At 38.4% G+C, this 17,977-nt stretch overlaps 1 protein-coding gene across 5 annotated transcripts in view; it reads left to right on the plus strand.

Moving 5' to 3' along the window:
• The window catches only part of CLOCK (clock circadian regulator), a 64,290-nt gene extending 50,797 nt beyond the window's left edge, over positions 1-13,493 (plus strand). For 4 of the 5 annotated variants that reach the window (XM_069855994.1, XM_069855995.1, XM_069855996.1 and 1 more), the window contains 7 exons: positions 386-486; positions 1,389-1,478; positions 2,379-2,537; positions 3,619-3,825; positions 5,059-5,267; positions 5,551-5,812; positions 7,962-13,493. In XM_069855994.1, coding sequence (XP_069712095.1) covers positions 386-486; positions 1,389-1,478; positions 2,379-2,537; positions 3,619-3,825; positions 5,059-5,267; positions 5,551-5,812; positions 7,962-8,141 — 1,208 coding nt within the window. In that variant the 3' untranslated portion in view covers positions 8,142-13,493. The remainder of the gene's footprint in view (positions 1-385; positions 487-1,388; positions 1,479-2,378; positions 2,538-3,618; positions 3,826-5,058; positions 5,268-5,550; positions 5,813-7,961) is intronic. The other variant, XM_069855997.1, reaches the window with a different exon arrangement.
• The last annotated feature ends 4,484 nt before the right edge of the window (positions 13,494-17,977 follow it).

Genomic DNA, 17,977 nt, shown 5'->3' on the forward strand with positions numbered 1-17,977 from the left:
TCAACTGATTAAAATACAATTGCCTTCCTAGAGAAAGCTTCTTCTATTTTTCTTACTCTAATTAAATGCATAACTAGCAATTAATCATTATTTTGTTAAGCGTGCTAATGAAGACAATCTTTTCTGATGGTTCCAGAGGTCTGCTGACTGCTGACCACTGTGATTTTCAGAGATTGTGTGGTGACTTCTACTTCTAAAAGTACAATAGCAGCCTATTTCAGTCCCTCAGATGGCTTTATTATTGGGTAGTCCTGGTAAAAAAACCAAGTCCAAGCCTTAAGTGTTTTTTTATTCATTAAAAGCTTCCTGTGATTTGATTATTACATTAAAGAATTGAGATTACTGTTAATGTGTCTCTGTCTTTTGTAACTCTGTACATTATCAGCAACACCAACTAAAATGACAGTGGACACTAGCACTCCTCCAAGGCAAAGTTTATCTGGTCATGAAAAGACTGCACAAAGAAGATCATCTCTGAGTAGTCAGGTAATGCTTCGGAGAACAATTTTATACTTAAGTATAATTCACCTTTAAAAGGTATTATTAAATGCATACAAACTTTGGTTTCAGTCTTCTGAAAAAACAATTTAAACTGTAATGTTTGATTTAGAATATGTGACTGTTGAAGTTGTATCATCAATGTGCATCTTGCTCATTTTAAGGGAATACTACAGTAATTAAGCATTTAACTGTTTGTTGGCATTAGGTTTTCCAAGATTGTGTATGAATCTCTGCTTTTGCTCAAGCATAACTTTTATATGATTCTGTATTTTTAATATATATGTACATAAAGAATTCTATATGACATTGGCGATGCAATGCCGTGTATCCCTATGGAGAATTCACGTAGATTTACAACTCTAATAACAACAGTGAATACTTTCATGTAGTTTCCAGAATCTTGATAACATAAGAAAAATGTCATGTACTTGGTGCTCATATTCCAGTGGAACTAATACATTTACTTCAAAAAAAAGAATGCTGACTAAAATCTGCATTTAAAAAAATTATTAGTTTATGAAAAAGTCAAAGGTGTCAAATTCCAAACTTGTTCAAAAAGTTTTTCCCTTACTACAAGTAAGATGCTAGAACAGTTGTGATTTCTGTTTTATCACTACTACTTTTATATATTTTCAGCAGTGGAAAAGTTATATATACACACACACACACACACACATATATATACACACAAAATGTATATAATCAAGTACTCTTATGTTCTTAGTTCCCTAATATTTAAGGTTGGATATTTCAGGAAACGCTTACTTGTTTTTATCATATGCTCATATGAGGCTGTTTTGGAATTGACACTTTATGTAAAGAAATGTTTTGTGTCAAGTATAAAGTTCATTCTCTTCCAGTTATGGAACAATTTTTTTAAATCCTAGTCTTTAAGCTCCCAGTCTCTTGGGCAACCAGCAGCACAGCCAACAATGTCTCAGTCTGCAACTTTACAGCTCCAGTCTGGCATGTCCCAGGTATGGATTAAGTTGGTTTATTGTTTATTATTTTTTTAAACAGTCTTGTTCTGAATATAAGGTTAATTTATCTTTCAGAAATTGAGTTCATTGATGCCAAAGTCACCTTTAGCATTATTCTCTTCATATGAGGAAATTTCCCAGTTTGACACTTTTCCTTTATTTTTTTATTCCTGTTATTTGTGTGAATATAGTTTTCAGCTTTGGCCAGTAACAACATAGGTAACACAAGATAAAATATTTTAGGATATGGATTTAAATATCCATCTACTATGCTGTTAAATTTTTACATGTATGTTTGTAACACAAGGCAACTTAGTCTATGAAACAATTTGTGAAATAAAAACACCAGTATCTAGTCCAGCTTAAGGTCTGTTTCCTATAAATAGGATATAAGTATCAAAAGGCTGTATTGACTTGTAGCCTATAGCAGATATTTAGGGGAGAACAGAAATGGCAAGCAGTTTCTCTGTAGGCTCAGCCTTCAACAGGTTGTAACTGAGAGTATTCCCAAGTTATCTGCATATGCTTTAGCTCTGGGTGCATTTTTATGGTAAACTGGTGCAATTCTAGTTTTTAACCTGAGAGAACTTTAACATCCACAGTACCATGTAAATTACTAAGGCTTTTTTATAGAGTCTTTGTGATTTGGATGCCAGTGAATTTCTTTTACTGTGGATTTTTTTTTTAGTTCACCAATTCTGATGCATCAATTAAATGTGACATCAATTAAATATGAGTTCTGTGACATTTTCATACTAATGAATTTGTCCTCATATTATGGTTACTAGCAGTTTAAAAAGCAGTGCTGGATTTCTTTGCTACCGTGGAGGAGTATATTTACTGCCTGTAAATAGGATGTCATTTTTGCTCAGCTTTAATTTATTCATCGCACTACAGCCTGTGTTTCAGTTTTCAGCTCAGCTGGGAGCTATGCAGCACCTAAAGGACCAGCTAGAGCAAAGAACACGGATGATAGAGGCAAATATTCATCGGCAACAGGAAGAGTTGCGTAAAATTCAGGAGCAGCTTCAAATTGTCCATGGTCAAGGACTCCAGGTGAGTTAGTCTGTCTCCTATAGACTGGATCTGTAGAGAATCTAGGCATCTAAAATGAGATTTGAGCACTTAATTCCACAATGTGATCCTCCCCTACTCCCTGTCATCTGAATCTAATGTGCCTAAAATCCATAGCATCTGAAGCTACTTTTCCTGAAGTACCTGCCATTTTGCTTTGAATGTATCTGGAAATGTTCTTTAAATTTTTAGCAGCTCAAACGTAGCTTATGCCTAAACCTAAATGTAAAAAATGCAGTGGTTGTTACTTCTTGCATAGTTTTGCAGCAATTAGAATACTTACCCAAAATGTGCATTTATGTCCCTTTCTAGCTCAAGGATGTCAGACTTATCTCTTTTGTTTCTTAGATTGTCATAGCTGTTAGGCTATAGTCCTTCTACGCACCCTCCTGGTGAGCTGGTTCTGCTTTGCATGGTGCACCTTCCCATGACCTGTGGAGGGACCTTGTTCAGGACTGTGGAAACATGGGAATAATATCAAAGTGCCACAAATTCTTCCTCATTACCCTGTCTCACTGCAGTCTTGGGCCTAACTTTTTGTAAAGACTCAAATATTCTTGTGCTGAATTCTGGTTTTTACGGTGATACTGAAAAATCCAGTATAATCATCAAGATTTCTTGATTGCCAAGGAAGATTACGTTCTTGGTGCTATGCCTGGATGCCAGACTGAGATTTTCTTCAGTTGAATTAGTTTCACTGCTGGAGATCCTACAGATAGAAATGTAATCTCAAATACATTTTGTCTTTAGATAGTTGTAGACTACATTACAGGTTAGTCTCCAAATAGTACTTTTTCCTTAAGAACGAATATTAAACAATGTTTAGAGCTCTAGAAATCAGGATTCTGATACTTATCAATTACAGTAGTCTCTGAATGCTGACCCTGTGTGGGAGTTGGGCCTCTTGCTCTCAGTGTTTGCAGTGCTGTTTCAACACGTTTAATAGTAAAGATGGAACTTTCTCTTATATTGATTTAAAATAATTAAGTTTAATTTCACTGAAACATCTTGAAAAATTAACAGATATTTCTTAAAAGCTAACTTGCCAATTTTTGTTTTTAAGATGTTCTTGCAGCAATCAGCTTCTGGACTCAACTTTGGTTCTGTGCAGCTTGCTTCTGGAAATTCTTCAAATATTCAGCAGCTCACATCAATAAACATGCAAGGTCAAGTCGTTCAGGCTAATCAGACTCAAAGTGGGATGAACACAGGCCATATAAGTACTCCACACATGATACAGCAACAACCTTTGCAGGCTGCTGCAGCCCAGGTAAAATGCTGATTGTTGATTTTACTGGTTAGAATATGTACTCGAAACCATTGCTGAAACACAATAGCTTCTCTGACATCCCTCTCCCAGATTTTTTTCTTTGAACAATATCCTTTGAATCATATTAACTTCTTCATGGTCCAAGTTTTACAACTGAGATGCATTTCTGTTCTTGCTAATGCAATTCCAGATCTTGTTTTTATTTTAAGACTTGGGCATGTAAATAATGAATATCAATCAGCTTCTGGGAAAGACCAGTATCAAGAAAACCTTTAGGTTGCTTTTTTTTTTTATTTTTGAATGGCTGTGAATTGCTTGTTGACAGAACACGTAACGAGATTTCTGATAGTTGAGTGTCCAGACAGTGAGGTCTACAGCAAATACTGAGAAAAGTATGGAAACAGGACAAACACATATTGGTGCTTTTGCAGTTGACTTTTTTACTCCAGCAGTTTCAGTCAGATGCCATAGGTGTATCGGATCTGTAATGTAATAGCCTTTGATGGATTTTTCTTCTATGCTTTTATCCTGTTTCTTTTGATTCCATGTAAACTTCTGATATCCACAATTATCTCATAGTGAGCTCTGCAGCTTTACTTTCTGTGAAATATGATTATGTTTGTTTATTAAGCGTGTGACCCAGGTCATATACCAGGAAACACGTTCACTTTTCATCTTCCATATCATACATGATTTCAAAGTCCTCTGTTACATGTATCTCCATAGAAGCCTATTCTTCAGGCTAAACACTTCTAACGAGTTTGGCTGATTTTTGTGTGGAGGGCCTTTATACCTCTGATCTCTGCAGTTGCCCTTCTCTGTACTTTTATCCAAATTCCATAATTTCTTACGGACAGTGTTATTATCTCGGCACTAACCTAGTTCCAAACTTTCAAGAAAAATTGACTGATGTGATGGGCACGTTGTAGTCTTTCTGGCACAGTGATGCCAAAGGGATGGAAAATAGGACCTTGAGCAAACAGTGTGCAAGTAGCTGGAAAATTAAAAAAAAAAAAAAATGAAGAGGAGAAGAGATTCGTCTAATAGATTTTCAGATGCCTGAGGGTTAGTCCCACCTGCACATCCTCAGTTGGTAAAAATACCTTTTGATTTTAAAATAAGAATTCATTGTAAACATTGGCAGTTGTGATGCTTGGGCAATGGCATTGAGAACAGCTGTAGTACCTGGCTATTTTCAAATTACTATCTCATAATATATTTTTTTCTTTTCAGCATAATCAACAAAATGTACTTGGTGGACACAATCAACAGTCTTCTCTTGCCAGTCAGTCACAGAACACAGTCTCGGCACCTTTGTATAACACTATGGTGATTTCTCAGCCAACAACAGGAAATGTGGTCCAGGTTCCTTCTAGCTTACCACAGAACAATAACCAGAATCCTGCTGCAGTAAGCACTTTTACACAGGATAGACAAATCAGGTAAATCTTCAAGATGGATATTGGGATGACATGCTTACATAGCTACATCATATACAAAAGGAACTGAAGTAGCATTAAAAATATCGTGTGATTTATTATTTTAACTACATGTATGTATACAATGTTAAGCTAAACCTTACCCAAAATAACATGTCCACAGGCTTATCAAAACCCATGTTATTATAACAAAGTATGAACCTGACAAATCTGCATTTCTCAAGTGCGTGTAGTGCTTGGTTTTTCTTTTCCTAAAGGGAATACAAATGTCTTTTTCCATTAACAGGTTTCCTCAAGGTCAGCAGCTTGTAACAAAACTTGTCACAGCCCCAGTGGCATGTGGAGCAGTAATGGTACCAAGTACTATGTTTATGGGACAGGTGGTGACAGCTTATCCCACTTTTGCTGCCCAACAGCAGCAGCCACAGACCTTGTCAGTAACACAACAGCAACAGCAGCAAAGTCAGCAGGACCATCAGCAGCAGCTCACCACAGTTCAGCAACCAGCTCAGTCGCAGCTGACCCAGCATCCCCAACAGCTCCTACAGGTAATGAAGTATTCTCTACAATTTTTTCCAAGTCCTGACTCCTTCAGCATTGCTACCTTATGCAAGGGGTGCTCTGTCTGAAAACAGAGCACTTAAAATAGTAACCTATGAGCAAGCCTGATGCATGAGATAAGCTTATTCTGTAGCCATTCTCTAAAATCTTACTACTTAAAGGTCTTTCCTGCGACTTCACTCTATACTTCGTCCTGTTTTATATGTTCTTTCCTTGGAATTGCTGCTCTTTATTGAGAATGGGGTGAAGAAACATATGTTTACCTTTAAAACAGCTTGCATTTTCTTTGCATTCACATATTAAAGCAAGAAGATATGAGAGATGGGCTCAAGCAGAATTATTTGTTTGGAAAGCAGCATGTGGCCCAGAGCAAGATATGCCCCTGTAACATGAGGTGTGAACATCTGTCTAGGCTGCAGGGGAGGCTGAGCAGCAGTAACCTTGTAAGCAGAGAGTAGAGAAGGACCTTGTTTTAGTGGAGAAAGAAGAGAGATTGGATCAAAAGAGAAGGCAGGCAAAACCCAAGGAGTTTAGAGACAGATAGGAAATGCCTACAAAAAGAAAAGAGCCTGAAGGTAAAAAGAATTCATGGGGAAACCTGTTCCCAGTGGTTGATGCCAGTTAGTCACTGGCACACAATTCACCCAGCAGGCAGTGTTGGTGAGGAAGATGCAGTGGTAGCTAGAACTCTGGAGAAGTGCCTCCAAGAAGGCAAGGGTTAAAATATCTTAGTTTGGCCTCTGATGTCTGTGTTAACTATCACAACGTAGTTTGTGCATATTCTTCAGATTCTTTAACCACTGTGGGAACGTAAATTTATTTTTTTAATCTTTAAGAGCATATGTAATTAAAAATACTTATTTAGCAAGTATTTCTTCTTTCTTACTATGTGTGGTCTCCCATTTGCACTAAATGAGAGATCTTGTACATATGTGGAATGTCTACAAATGCAGTAAGTAATCGGGGGCTTAACTTATATTTGTATGTCCAAAGAATGGTTGTGGTTCAGTTTAGGCTTGAATGAAATTTCCTTTCACTAGGTCATTGACAGAAAATAATGACTCGTTGAAAAACATCTTCCATGGAAACATAGCAATTTTAGTCATGCATCAGGCAAAGGCTTTTCAGCTGCAAGTTGACTCTCAAAAAGAGAGCTGAAGAATACCTAGTGATTTGAATTTCAGCACTCATTTATGTAGTGGAAGACTCTTGAGATAAATCAAACCAGAATGCAGATTTGAATGTGTTCTCTGTCAGCTCAGGTAAATACTGTAACAACAATGCCATTTAGCAGGTTGGTAGTGTCTGTGGCCCTGTTTCAAAATTAAAAAGGTTGTACAATTTTTATTTAATTCTGGTAAAAAAACCAGAGGATTTGTGAAAGATGAAGATCTCCAAGTGTCTGTTCTGGTCCTAGAATTTCTTTATGGGCAAAAGCTTAGTACTTTTAATACAAACCATTGAAGTGCTAGAATTTGAAATGAAGCAAATGCCTTTTAAAAGTGGAGAAAAGGAACTTTGCTCACTGGGCCTTCTGACATTCTGGTTCTATGGGTGCAGCAGGCGATGTAGTTTACCTGCTGCTGCAAAACATGTTTCTGGATTGAGGCATCCAAGTGCTTTTGTAGCCGTCCTTCATTGTTCTTCTTCAGTAGCCACGGTCTTTTAGTTCTAAGAAAATTAGTATTAAAACTAAGTACTATTTCTGATAGTGATTAATCCCCTTCAGTGTTTGAGTCTGCAAATGTGGCGGATTTTGTTCATTTTGCTGTGGGGGATACAGGTGACCTGTGCCAAGCTGTGCCCTGTTTTTTGGCTGCAGTGATGGCCACCTGCACTTACTCTGTTCCTTAAGCCTTGTTAAGCTATTGTGGTTTGACATGGAGGCAAATTGCTGTGTGTTCTACCCATTGCTATGGGGAAATTACAAAGACCAGTTACAACTGCTTTGTTAAGTGGTCAGATGCTCTAATTAGCTTTTTAATTATCAGCTAATCTTTGCATTGTTTGCTGTGCTTAAATGACCAAACCAGAAGTTTGTTTTGATTGAACCCTTGTGAAAAGTTAAGGAGCCAGCTAGGCCTTTGTTTCTTCATGCAGGAGGAAAACCAATCTTTTTCTATTTGCATGTTTTAGACATCCAGGTTACTTCATGGAAATCAGTCAGCTCAGCTTATCCTCTCTGCTGCTTTCCCACTGCAACAAAGCACTTTTACTCAGTCCCACCACCAGCAGCATCAGTCACAGCAGCAGCAGCAGCTTTCGCGACACAGAACTGACAAGATGGCAGATCCTTCCAAAGTTCAGCCACAATAACGTGGGGCTCTGCCTCTTCGAAGCAAACTACCAGGAGGGGCTGCTCCACAAACAGTTGCACTGAGGCTAAAGAGGTAGCAGTATGAAGGCTTTCTAACGCTGCAGCGTTGAGAGCTACTTCTAACTTCTGGAATCTGTTAAGAAAAGCCACAAGATGATGATGGGGACGTGGCCAACTTTGATAGTTGCCCCAGTTTCTGTGTTCTAAAGGATTTGCTGCCACGTGTTAAATTTGTCCAGGTGAAATCTCAAAATGTGACTGAAATGAGAGGGATGCTGAAAATATTGGTATTTTTATTGATCCTGTACATTTTTGAAGTATTAAAATGGACATGGAGCAATTGTTTGAATTAGCAGAAAAAGAAATGCCAGGAATATAGTCCAGAAACCATCTAATTTTTTTCAGATGATTATGGGACAGTAAATATTTTGAAAATGTTGTGTGAAATCCAGTTCTCTGTTGTACAGATGCTGTAAAATATTGTGTATATGTCTGCATAAAAGGAGAAAGAGCGAAATATTTTATACGATGCATGAAAATGTAATCTGTTATTTGTAGGTTTGAATATATTTCCCTAAATTCTCACGCCATACTCAGACTAATGTTTTCCTCTGTTCTACCCTTTTGTTTACAACATGATGCATCATGATTTTCACCCTTACTGTGGGCACAAGTCTCTTGTTTGTGCTTTGTCTGTGATGTCACAGTTTGTTCGGTGAGGTATAGTGTGCTGGTTAATTGATTTCTCGAGGTTAAATTATTGATGAAGCTGTTTGAACTGGTGATCATGCATCAGGGTTCAGGACATTCAGATTCATGAATATCATCCATTATTTCATAATTAATTCATCATTTTATTTGAAAAATAGGAATTTGCACTGCTTTCTTGCGGATGGTTTGGAATTTAATTCCCCAGAGCTATCTTTTGATATAGTTCATAGTTGGAAATATTTATGTAAAAGGTTTAAAAAAAAAGACAGTAATTTTCAAGAATGTTTCAGTTATAGGAATAATTTGCACAAAAATATATTTACATTTAATAACCTTTTGGGCACTTTTTAACCACTTTCTCTGTGGTGAGAATTGTAACTTGTTAAAATATGTTGGAATCTTTTTATTCTCCTTCAAAAATTAGTCAAAACTAATTCAGGGTCATTTTAACAACAACAAAACCCATAGTGCCTTGATTTTAATTCAGGTGATAATGTTGAGCATCTTGAATTACAATGTCTTGAATCTGTAACCATTTTCAATTTTGAAGTCTTAGTACATTGTCAGCCAAACCTGTGTATCCTCTTCATAGATATTTCTGTACTGTGTTGACTTTAGTAATGGTCTGAATTGAGACCATGAGCATTTTTGAGTGGTCCTCCCCCACAAACACTAGCCAGAAACAGAGGAGTCTCTGAAATCTCAGACCTTGAAGATAATGCTTTTAAAAGATAAAAAAATCTGAAAGAATAGATTACCATGTTTTGCAGGAGGAGGAATAGCGAGCCAATTATTATTTTTTTTTAAAAATCATTTTTGTAGCATATAAAGTGTGTGCTGGGGGGAGATCTTGATTGCATCTAACACTACCAGGCTGTTGATTTAAGAGATATCACTGAACTAAGACTTCAGAAGGCAACTTCACTTTATAAAGAAAATAAAAAGTTCCAACAGATAAGATGTGCTATTTTAAGTAAATGTTCAGTAGGTTTTTATGGTACTAGTGTATGGAAACCAGAACTTCAGAGGAAAATTAATAAGTGCTGATAGATCTGATAATTAAAAACAAGAACAAAAACAGTAAAAGCAGTTAAAATTAATGCTATGGAGAGAAAGCTGGATTAATCTTGAATACTGAGGAGGAGTTGAATGAATGTAACCAAACGGTGATGGACTGTTTTGTACCGTGGAACAGTTTGATTGTATTATGGGATGAACCAAACCCACAGGAAGGTAATACTCATTTAGCCAAGTGGCTGATACAGCTGGTTGCATTTTGAGGCCAGCGTCTGCACGTGTCCCATCGTTAGATTTTTGTTATTCCCCAGTTAGAAAGCAAGAGTTTGGCACCAAAAAGTGAACGAGGAAGGAGAGTGTGAGAAACACAGTACCAAAGAGAATCAGATTGCTCTCTGCTCCAAGAAGCCTCTGGCAACCTGAGGCAAGGAACAGATGCCAATAGCAAACATAGCAAGGAACACTTCCCCTTCTTTAAAGGGATTTCTGGCATTCTGTGGGCTAGAATAACTGTCAGAAACCTGTTTCTGTAAAGTTCTATGTAAAGAAATCCTGCCTTGCTCTACCATCCCTACCACACCATTCCACCTGTTTCCAAATGAAGCTGCATTGACTAGAGATCTGTGCTATCAGTACTTCTGCTTAATGGACAATAGGTTAGATAAAAAGTTTTTTAACCAATCACAATAATAAAGTAGCACTAAAAAATAGAACTGGGAGAGCTTTAATAGTGCTGTTAGAACTATTGAATAGTGGTAAATTATGTTTATTAAGCTATTATACTGAGAATTACAGAACATAGAGATATCAGCCAGACGGTTAATGATGCAGCTTTTTATATAAAGCTTTGTTTAAATTTCTCTTCCCATTTCCCCCTTCCCAAATGCTCTGGTGTGCTGCTATAGGTCTGTTGGTAAAAAGGCTAAACTAGGTGAGAGAGAAATTAGATGGTGACAAAAGCATGGCTGCTGAAAGAGAACTACAGAAATGTATGCTTTGATCAAGAAGCTTTTTGTAACCTCAGAGAGAGGTCATGCAATTACAGAACTACCAATTAATAGAAAAAGTATAGAAGATGGGGACATTCAAAGAAACTGGAAAAATATACCACGGATTTTAAAAATTCCTGCCACGCATCAGGCAAACCTTTTACAAAAGCGAGTACGGAGAACTTGGTCCAGATTCTGTGCAAGGATGCAGATGGTTCATTTCACAGCTAGTGACTAAAAAGTGTATATTTAAGGGGTCTGCAGCTTCCCCTGTTGCTGAATGAATTGCTTGACTGTCCTTCTTAGCAGGGAGAGGACCAGGCTTTTGCCTCTTTATCGTAATCAGCCTTTTGCTTCTGCCCAACTCATTTACTACAGTCATAGGCTTATTTGCAACATCTTAACAAAGAGCATAACGAATGCTGTGATGTTGCAGGTTCTGGAACGTAAATGTTACAGAATGACTCTGACAGAAGGGAAAAATCTGTTAAGGAAAGGATTGTATTTATGAAGAAATGGGCTGGTCATACCTAATGGAGTGAAAAAGATGGAATAGCTGTGTGGAGTTCAGGAGACAGATATTGTTTGCTTGCAATGGGTGAGGATTTGAAGAAAAGCTTCTGGGATGACTTCAGAGAAAAAGAATATAGCTATTTTTCTATTATATTTAATATATATTATATTTGTATATAAATATGAAAGGATTCTAGTAGGAGTTCTCCACATGCCTTCCATTTCATCTTGAAGGTTTACCTTCTGCACTACGGTTCCAGTGTCACCACCTTCTGTGGGCATCTTGCCTACTGCCAAACACCAAAACGAGCAACCCAATATCCTTACGAGAGGTAATAGGTTTCATTTCAGCTTTATGTGCAAATTAATAAAATGAAGCTATATCAGGCAGTTTTTCACAGGAAAAGAAATTCTCCTAAGAGTCAAATAGCACTTTCTTTTTTTTTTTTGAGTAATAATAAGCACTTTACTGAAAAGACTATTTGAAAAACAGTTTATTTCTGTAGTCAGTGAAACTGTTAAAAAGGGGGGCATCAAGGAGTAACATGCGTAAAACTGTTAAGAGAGACATTTCTGGAAAATGTTTCTTTAATATGGTGATCCTTTGAGGCTCAAAGTGCAAGATTAAAAAGGCTTCTAAAACCGGTTGGCTTTGTGTTTTGTATGGCCAGGGGAAGGGATGCATGATGATCGGTAGCTTCCTTGGAAGGAGACTTTTTAAGTTGCACAGTTGCCTATGAGAGAGAATCATCTGGAGGCTTGTTTGCCTGCTCAAGAATTCTAAGTGTCCCTTAGGATTATAACTTGTGTGAAAACATTGTGAAGGTTTAAAGATGTGGCCTTTTTCAAATGTTGACGTTGATTCAAGAACTGTTTATATTTTTCAGAGATTTAACCCAGGTATTGTTATGAGTGTTTTAAATGTCATGGTATCAGGAGATGTCAAACGTGAGATTCATAAGTTTCTCTATTTGAAATCATTATTAAAATGAGATGTACCGTCAGAGGGCTGGAAAATGGTTATTTTGATTAAAAGGGAAAAGAGACTAGTTTTAATAATTAACCTTTTATTTTTTTACTTATCCCTGGTGGAAAAAAGTTTAAGATAATTAAATTAATTTGGATTAAAAAAAGACATATTTAAACAAGTGATGGTAGATGAGACAACTGTGAGAGGACATTTGAAATTGCCATGGTTGTCCACGAGACTGAATAGTTGCTTTTTCACTATCATGATTTTTAACACTACATTCCTTGTCGCTTTTTCTTTTTAAAAACAGGTGATTTTAAGCTCTGCTCTGCTTCATGCTATGTCATCTGCATGAATTTTGCCAGCATGAAATGCTGTATTCAAAGAAATTGTACCTAAATAAAAAGGGGGGAGGGGGAAACAAAACAAAACACTGTGTCTTGAACAAAATACTGTATGGCCTAATAGAGACCCCAACTGAGACTGAAAGATGCTGCATTAACAGACAATCAATGGGTAATTATTTATGAAACACTTCTGGGAATGGACTTAAAGGTGTTGCTGCTTTGAAAGCAGTTGGCAAGTTGGCTTTTTTAAAAAAAAGAAAGGTAAAAATTATTTATTTTCAAATATATCAAATTGAATTTTGAGTTTTTAAGCAGTGTTGATTTCAGCGTCTTGGGTTTCAGTTTTCTTTTGTATTTTTTTAACTGGCATTAGATTTGTATACGTAAGAAAATCCACAAGCAGAAAAACCCCTAGTGCCGCTCATATTGACGTCAGGAAATGTAGATACAGTTCCCTGGTGTTCATGTGACCATTACTGTCAATTTTTTAACTGAATAAATGTAACTCATTTAAAATTTTGCTTTTTGTAGCTTCTAAGGATGTAGTTGCTTTTCTTCCTGAGTTGCTTGATGTCAATTTTATCCACGTTTTACAGTGAAGCACTCTTACCCTTCCCCTGGCTGTACCAGAGGCACTCTCTCCCTCATCCACAGAACCGACTTGTCAGAAGTTGCTTGATGTCAATTTTATCTTCTCTCCCCTTCCCAGAGAAATGACTTGTGAAATTTCAGTGAAAATGCATACTGTAATATTTTTTTTGTCTTCTCTCTGTATCTCTTTATAAATTGATGCCCCACTCTAAAGGCTAGAGACCTTTGATTTCTGTAATTATGTTACTGCCTTGGAATTGAACACAGCGCTTGTTTGAATGTGTACAACTTAAAACTCCTTTTGTATCTCTGTGTACAGTCCCTGTTCTCTCAAATCACGAGGCAGCACTGCAGTGTTTGTATGTGCAGGGGAGGGATTATCAAGCATAACCCTTCCCTCACTTTCTGGTAGGGACAAAACATCCTTCTTCAGTTCTTTCACCTCCCCTCCCTGAGGGTTTCTTCTGGTAGGGAATTGTCAAAGAATAATATTTTTAAAGAAACAAGGATGATCTGCATTGTCAGCTCTGCCACTGAGAAAGGAAGGAGACAGTAACTGCTTTGAAGAGCTGTATGATAATGTGCACCCTATCTGACCCTTTCTCCCTGCTCAAAGCAAGAAAATCAGTAATAAAAAGCCAATACCTTGAAATAAAGGGGGGGTGTGAGGTGTGGAAGAAATCCAGTAATTGAAGCTGAATGCCTGGAGAAAATGATAAATATGCTTAGCCATTTTTACAGTCTATAGTTCTTCTCTTTCTGTAATATCACAGTAGCTGCCCACATGAAGATACTGATCTTTTGCCTTTGGGAATTACAGAACGCTTGTGCAGGTTGCATACTACTTGATGCCATAAACCTCCAGTGCCTCAGGAGTCAAAACAAAATTAACTATAGAAGTGCAACAATCACAGTTAAAAACTGTCAACACCCACCAGCGATAAGACCCATAGTGTGCAAGCAAGCAAGATTATCAGTTTTCTTAAAACTGAACTTTGGAAATAATATATTTTTCCATAGACTTATCAAGAGCAGCAGCTGTAATTAGAGCTGCTGCCATGCCTAAACCAATGCTGTTCAAAGGTATTTTGCTGTCATGCTAACTTAGAAACAAAAAAAATCGGCACTTACCTGAGAATGCACCTGTTTAAGTACTTGTAAAGATTAGCAAGCCAAAGGTTAGTTGCACTTCAAGCTCTCTGGCATTAGTGATATAAATTCCAAAAGGTTTCAGCTGTTTGAGGGGAACACAGAACAAAAGTTCACATGGTTGCTGTAGCCTGCTGTGTAGCACACGGCCTCTCTCACCATCACACCCCTTTGGCACCTGTATTTTCTGTTGGGAAATAGATCTAAACCATCCAGAAGAAATAACACAACTGTAGGATCTGCCACATACAGATGGATACGGCCTTTAGGAAACATTATGGGTAAACATTAACCTGCATCTGTATTAGCCAAAGTCTGTAGCAGTAACTTGCCAGTTGCCAAGGGTGCTGGCTTCCGGGGCTATAAAAGGTCATCTGTGAAAAGAATTCCATGTCAGTGGGGCAAGTGCCATTACATTATTTCCACATCTCTGGAAAGTAAGGATAACTGGGGTTTTATTAGGATGAAACTGCACAATCCTTTTAAATAAAGATTGGAGATTTTTTTTTTTAATATACAAAATCCGGGAGTAACAGGTAGGTATGCTTAACCACACCCCGTTTCTAGAAAGGTGTTGTAAAAGCGGGTGTGAGCACAGGGCAGGTTCCAGCTGCCAAGATGCAGGGGCAGCTGAGGTGAGGGGCCAGGCCGCAGGCTCCCTTTTACAGCACTTGCTGAGCATTGCTGGTCAGCAGCTTTCAAGTTTACAGGCTTGGTATCAGACTCGTATCACAGCACAGGAGGCCCAGCATTTGCATTCCTGGTGGCATTGCCCTAGGAGGAGCAGCCTTGCTTGTGAACTAGACCTGTATTTCCCCTCAATAAGTTTCCTTTGAAGTCTTTGTCCTGGCAGGACAGATACAAGTTTACCTTAATCTCTGCTTCTTGTCCTTTGCCACCTATGATGTACTACGACAGGATTTACCTGAGGATTGGGCATAGGCACCTTCAAAAGCAACAAAGCACAAGCTCTTTCTTGTGAACATCTCAGCTGAAGTGAGATTTTTCTCATCCCAGTAGAGCTGATCACCATCTTCACTTTGTTTCTGGTGCCTGGGTAGTAGTAGTTCCAGGCAGTGCGTGCTTTTAAACCTCTGCTGTGTGCACGTGCAGTCAGGAGATGCAAATTCCTGCTTGAGACACTGCTTCGGAGGGTCCTTTGGAGTTGGCTGCAGCTGCTGTTGCATTTCCCCTCAGCAACCACAGCTGCAGGACAGGGGAAACTGATGGTGGGAGCTGCCCCTTTCTCCTGTTTCAGTGCAATGATTTGCAGAGCCTTCACTTCAACACTTCAGCACTCACTGTTGCACATTATCCAGCTACAAAAGAACAAGAAACTTCATAGGACTGCAGAAACTAAAACTTCAGCCAATTACCTTAGGTGTCCTTTTCATATTCTAAAACACAAGGCAAACCCCAAACCTACCTCAGTTTTAAAGGGCAAAAGCACTATTATTTAAACATTTTCTATACTTTTTTCCTGAAAGGCTAGGCTTTAGCTGGCTGATAAACCAACCAGCTCCTGCCCCAGAAGTACCACCATCTAGAAGAAGGCTACGCTTAATGCCTCACAGCAGAAGCATTTTTAAAACCCCATGAGGGACATTTCCCTGCTGTTACGGTGCTGAGCCTGCCCTGCCATCCTGAACTGTGGCAGTGTAGTTCCCAGCCCTGCATATGCCCAGCCCCTGGAACAGGTAGCTGCTGAAAAGACAAAATAATTCATTCCTATATGGCCAGCTGTGGTGCTAAAATTCATTCCAGCTCACTGATGATCTTGAAGGACGTAGACAGATGAAGGTGCAACATGAGCCTACGGTAGCACACAGCTCATTCTGTCAGACGAGACATACCCCACGGCTCCAACTCGATCTCTTGGCATAAGGAGATGTAGAGAGACAGCGTTTCTTTTCCTAAGAGATCAGTAACTTCCACTTTGGACACAAGGTGGGTAAAGCAGTAGCAATGAATCAATTATTGCTCACACGCATTACATAGCAACTGTCAAAACACTAGCTTTCAGCTCCCCACCCGTGGAATTTAGAGGGTATCACAAGTCACTGCAGTGTCAGTCCCAATCATCTTGTGCTCTGCCTTTAATATCTCCCACACCAGATGTTTTAGCCCTGGGGCCAGTGAGCCAGCTCACAATCTCCCAGAGATGTTTTAAGTCTAGTAACCAAACTGACTTCACTTTACCAACATACCTCTTCCACTAAGACCTGCTGCTTTAAGGGAAGCACAGACAAAAGGAAAGACTAATAAAATCTGGAAGTATCTGATGCAAACTCACCCTAAAAGGTAAGACACTTTAAAATGTATGTATATTCATATGCACACACACATACACTCTCCTTAAGACACTATCTGTATCTCAAGTATCCATGCATTTCAAGACAAAACATCACATCCAATGACAATCCACCAAAAATCCAAGAAAGTAGTATGATGATGGCTTAGGTTGCATCCTCACTAGATTCTTTAAATTGTGAAAAATTCCAGGAGGCACTTCACAACATTAAATCACTGTAATTAGTAGCAACTACAAAAGCACTTTTCAAAGCTTTAACTAAAATTTAATGAGCCATCTAATTTTATAACAGATTTCCAAGAACAAGTCAATGTTTGTGCTTTTAAGAAAAGAAGACCACTATTCAAAGTAACTCCTCCCTGCCCAGCCAGCACTAGAGAGCAGCCAACTCCATTGCTGTGGCTGGCCACAAGCAGTACTTAGTATCGTGTGTATGTTTGTAATAGTAAACATAAATGTGGAAGTTGCAGAGATTTGTTCTGCAACTTCACACTTACTTCTACAAACACCACGTTAAATAACATTATTCTGTTGATACCAATTGCTTTCATATGAAAACAGCTTTAGGCAGCACATATATGGCTGGAAAGCTTCCACATTAGAGTACAGCCCACTGGTTTGGCTTTTTCAATTTTGAGCAAGAATTTTCAGAATGATGAACTGCAGCACAAGTTACTTTACCCAGGACACACCTGTATGGAAGTGATGTAGCCCAGCACCAATGCTTTCGATTAATACAAGCGGTTGTAGGGTTTTGGGGTTCTCTGTTCCTGCCACCGCTGCTCCAAATTCCCTCTGTGGAGGAATTGAAACACACCAGGGACAGAGCTTGAGTTTTCAGGCTGTGGTGAAGAAGAGGCTGCAGGCTCTGAAGCTTTGGCTACAATGTTTGGCTCAAAAGGAATTAAAAAAAAAAATAAAAAACAGAATGAAAGGGAAAAAAGCAAAAAATCACATCACCAATCCAAGGCAGTGCCTCACCTAGTAGTTAGCAGCAGTGATGCCAACAGCATCCTTCCTTCAGGCCAAAGCATGAACATTTAGACCTGGAACCTGAAATCATAGCCTGTTTTCATACCACTGTGTACTACAGCCATCACACTACCGTGGTCTTAAAAGGTGGAGAAACATGGAATTAAGGGTTTTTCTGGGCATAGGAGAAGGTATGGGGACTGCTCTGTGAGCTATGAATTGAATGGTCAAATTTGTAATGCTCCGTATTGCTTCAGCTTCAACA

The sequence above is a fragment of the Phaenicophaeus curvirostris genome, chromosome 4, assembly GCF_032191515.1.
Source record: "Phaenicophaeus curvirostris isolate KB17595 chromosome 4, BPBGC_Pcur_1.0, whole genome shotgun sequence".
In the NCBI taxonomy this organism is placed as follows: domain Eukaryota; kingdom Metazoa; phylum Chordata; class Aves; order Cuculiformes; family Cuculidae; genus Phaenicophaeus; species Phaenicophaeus curvirostris.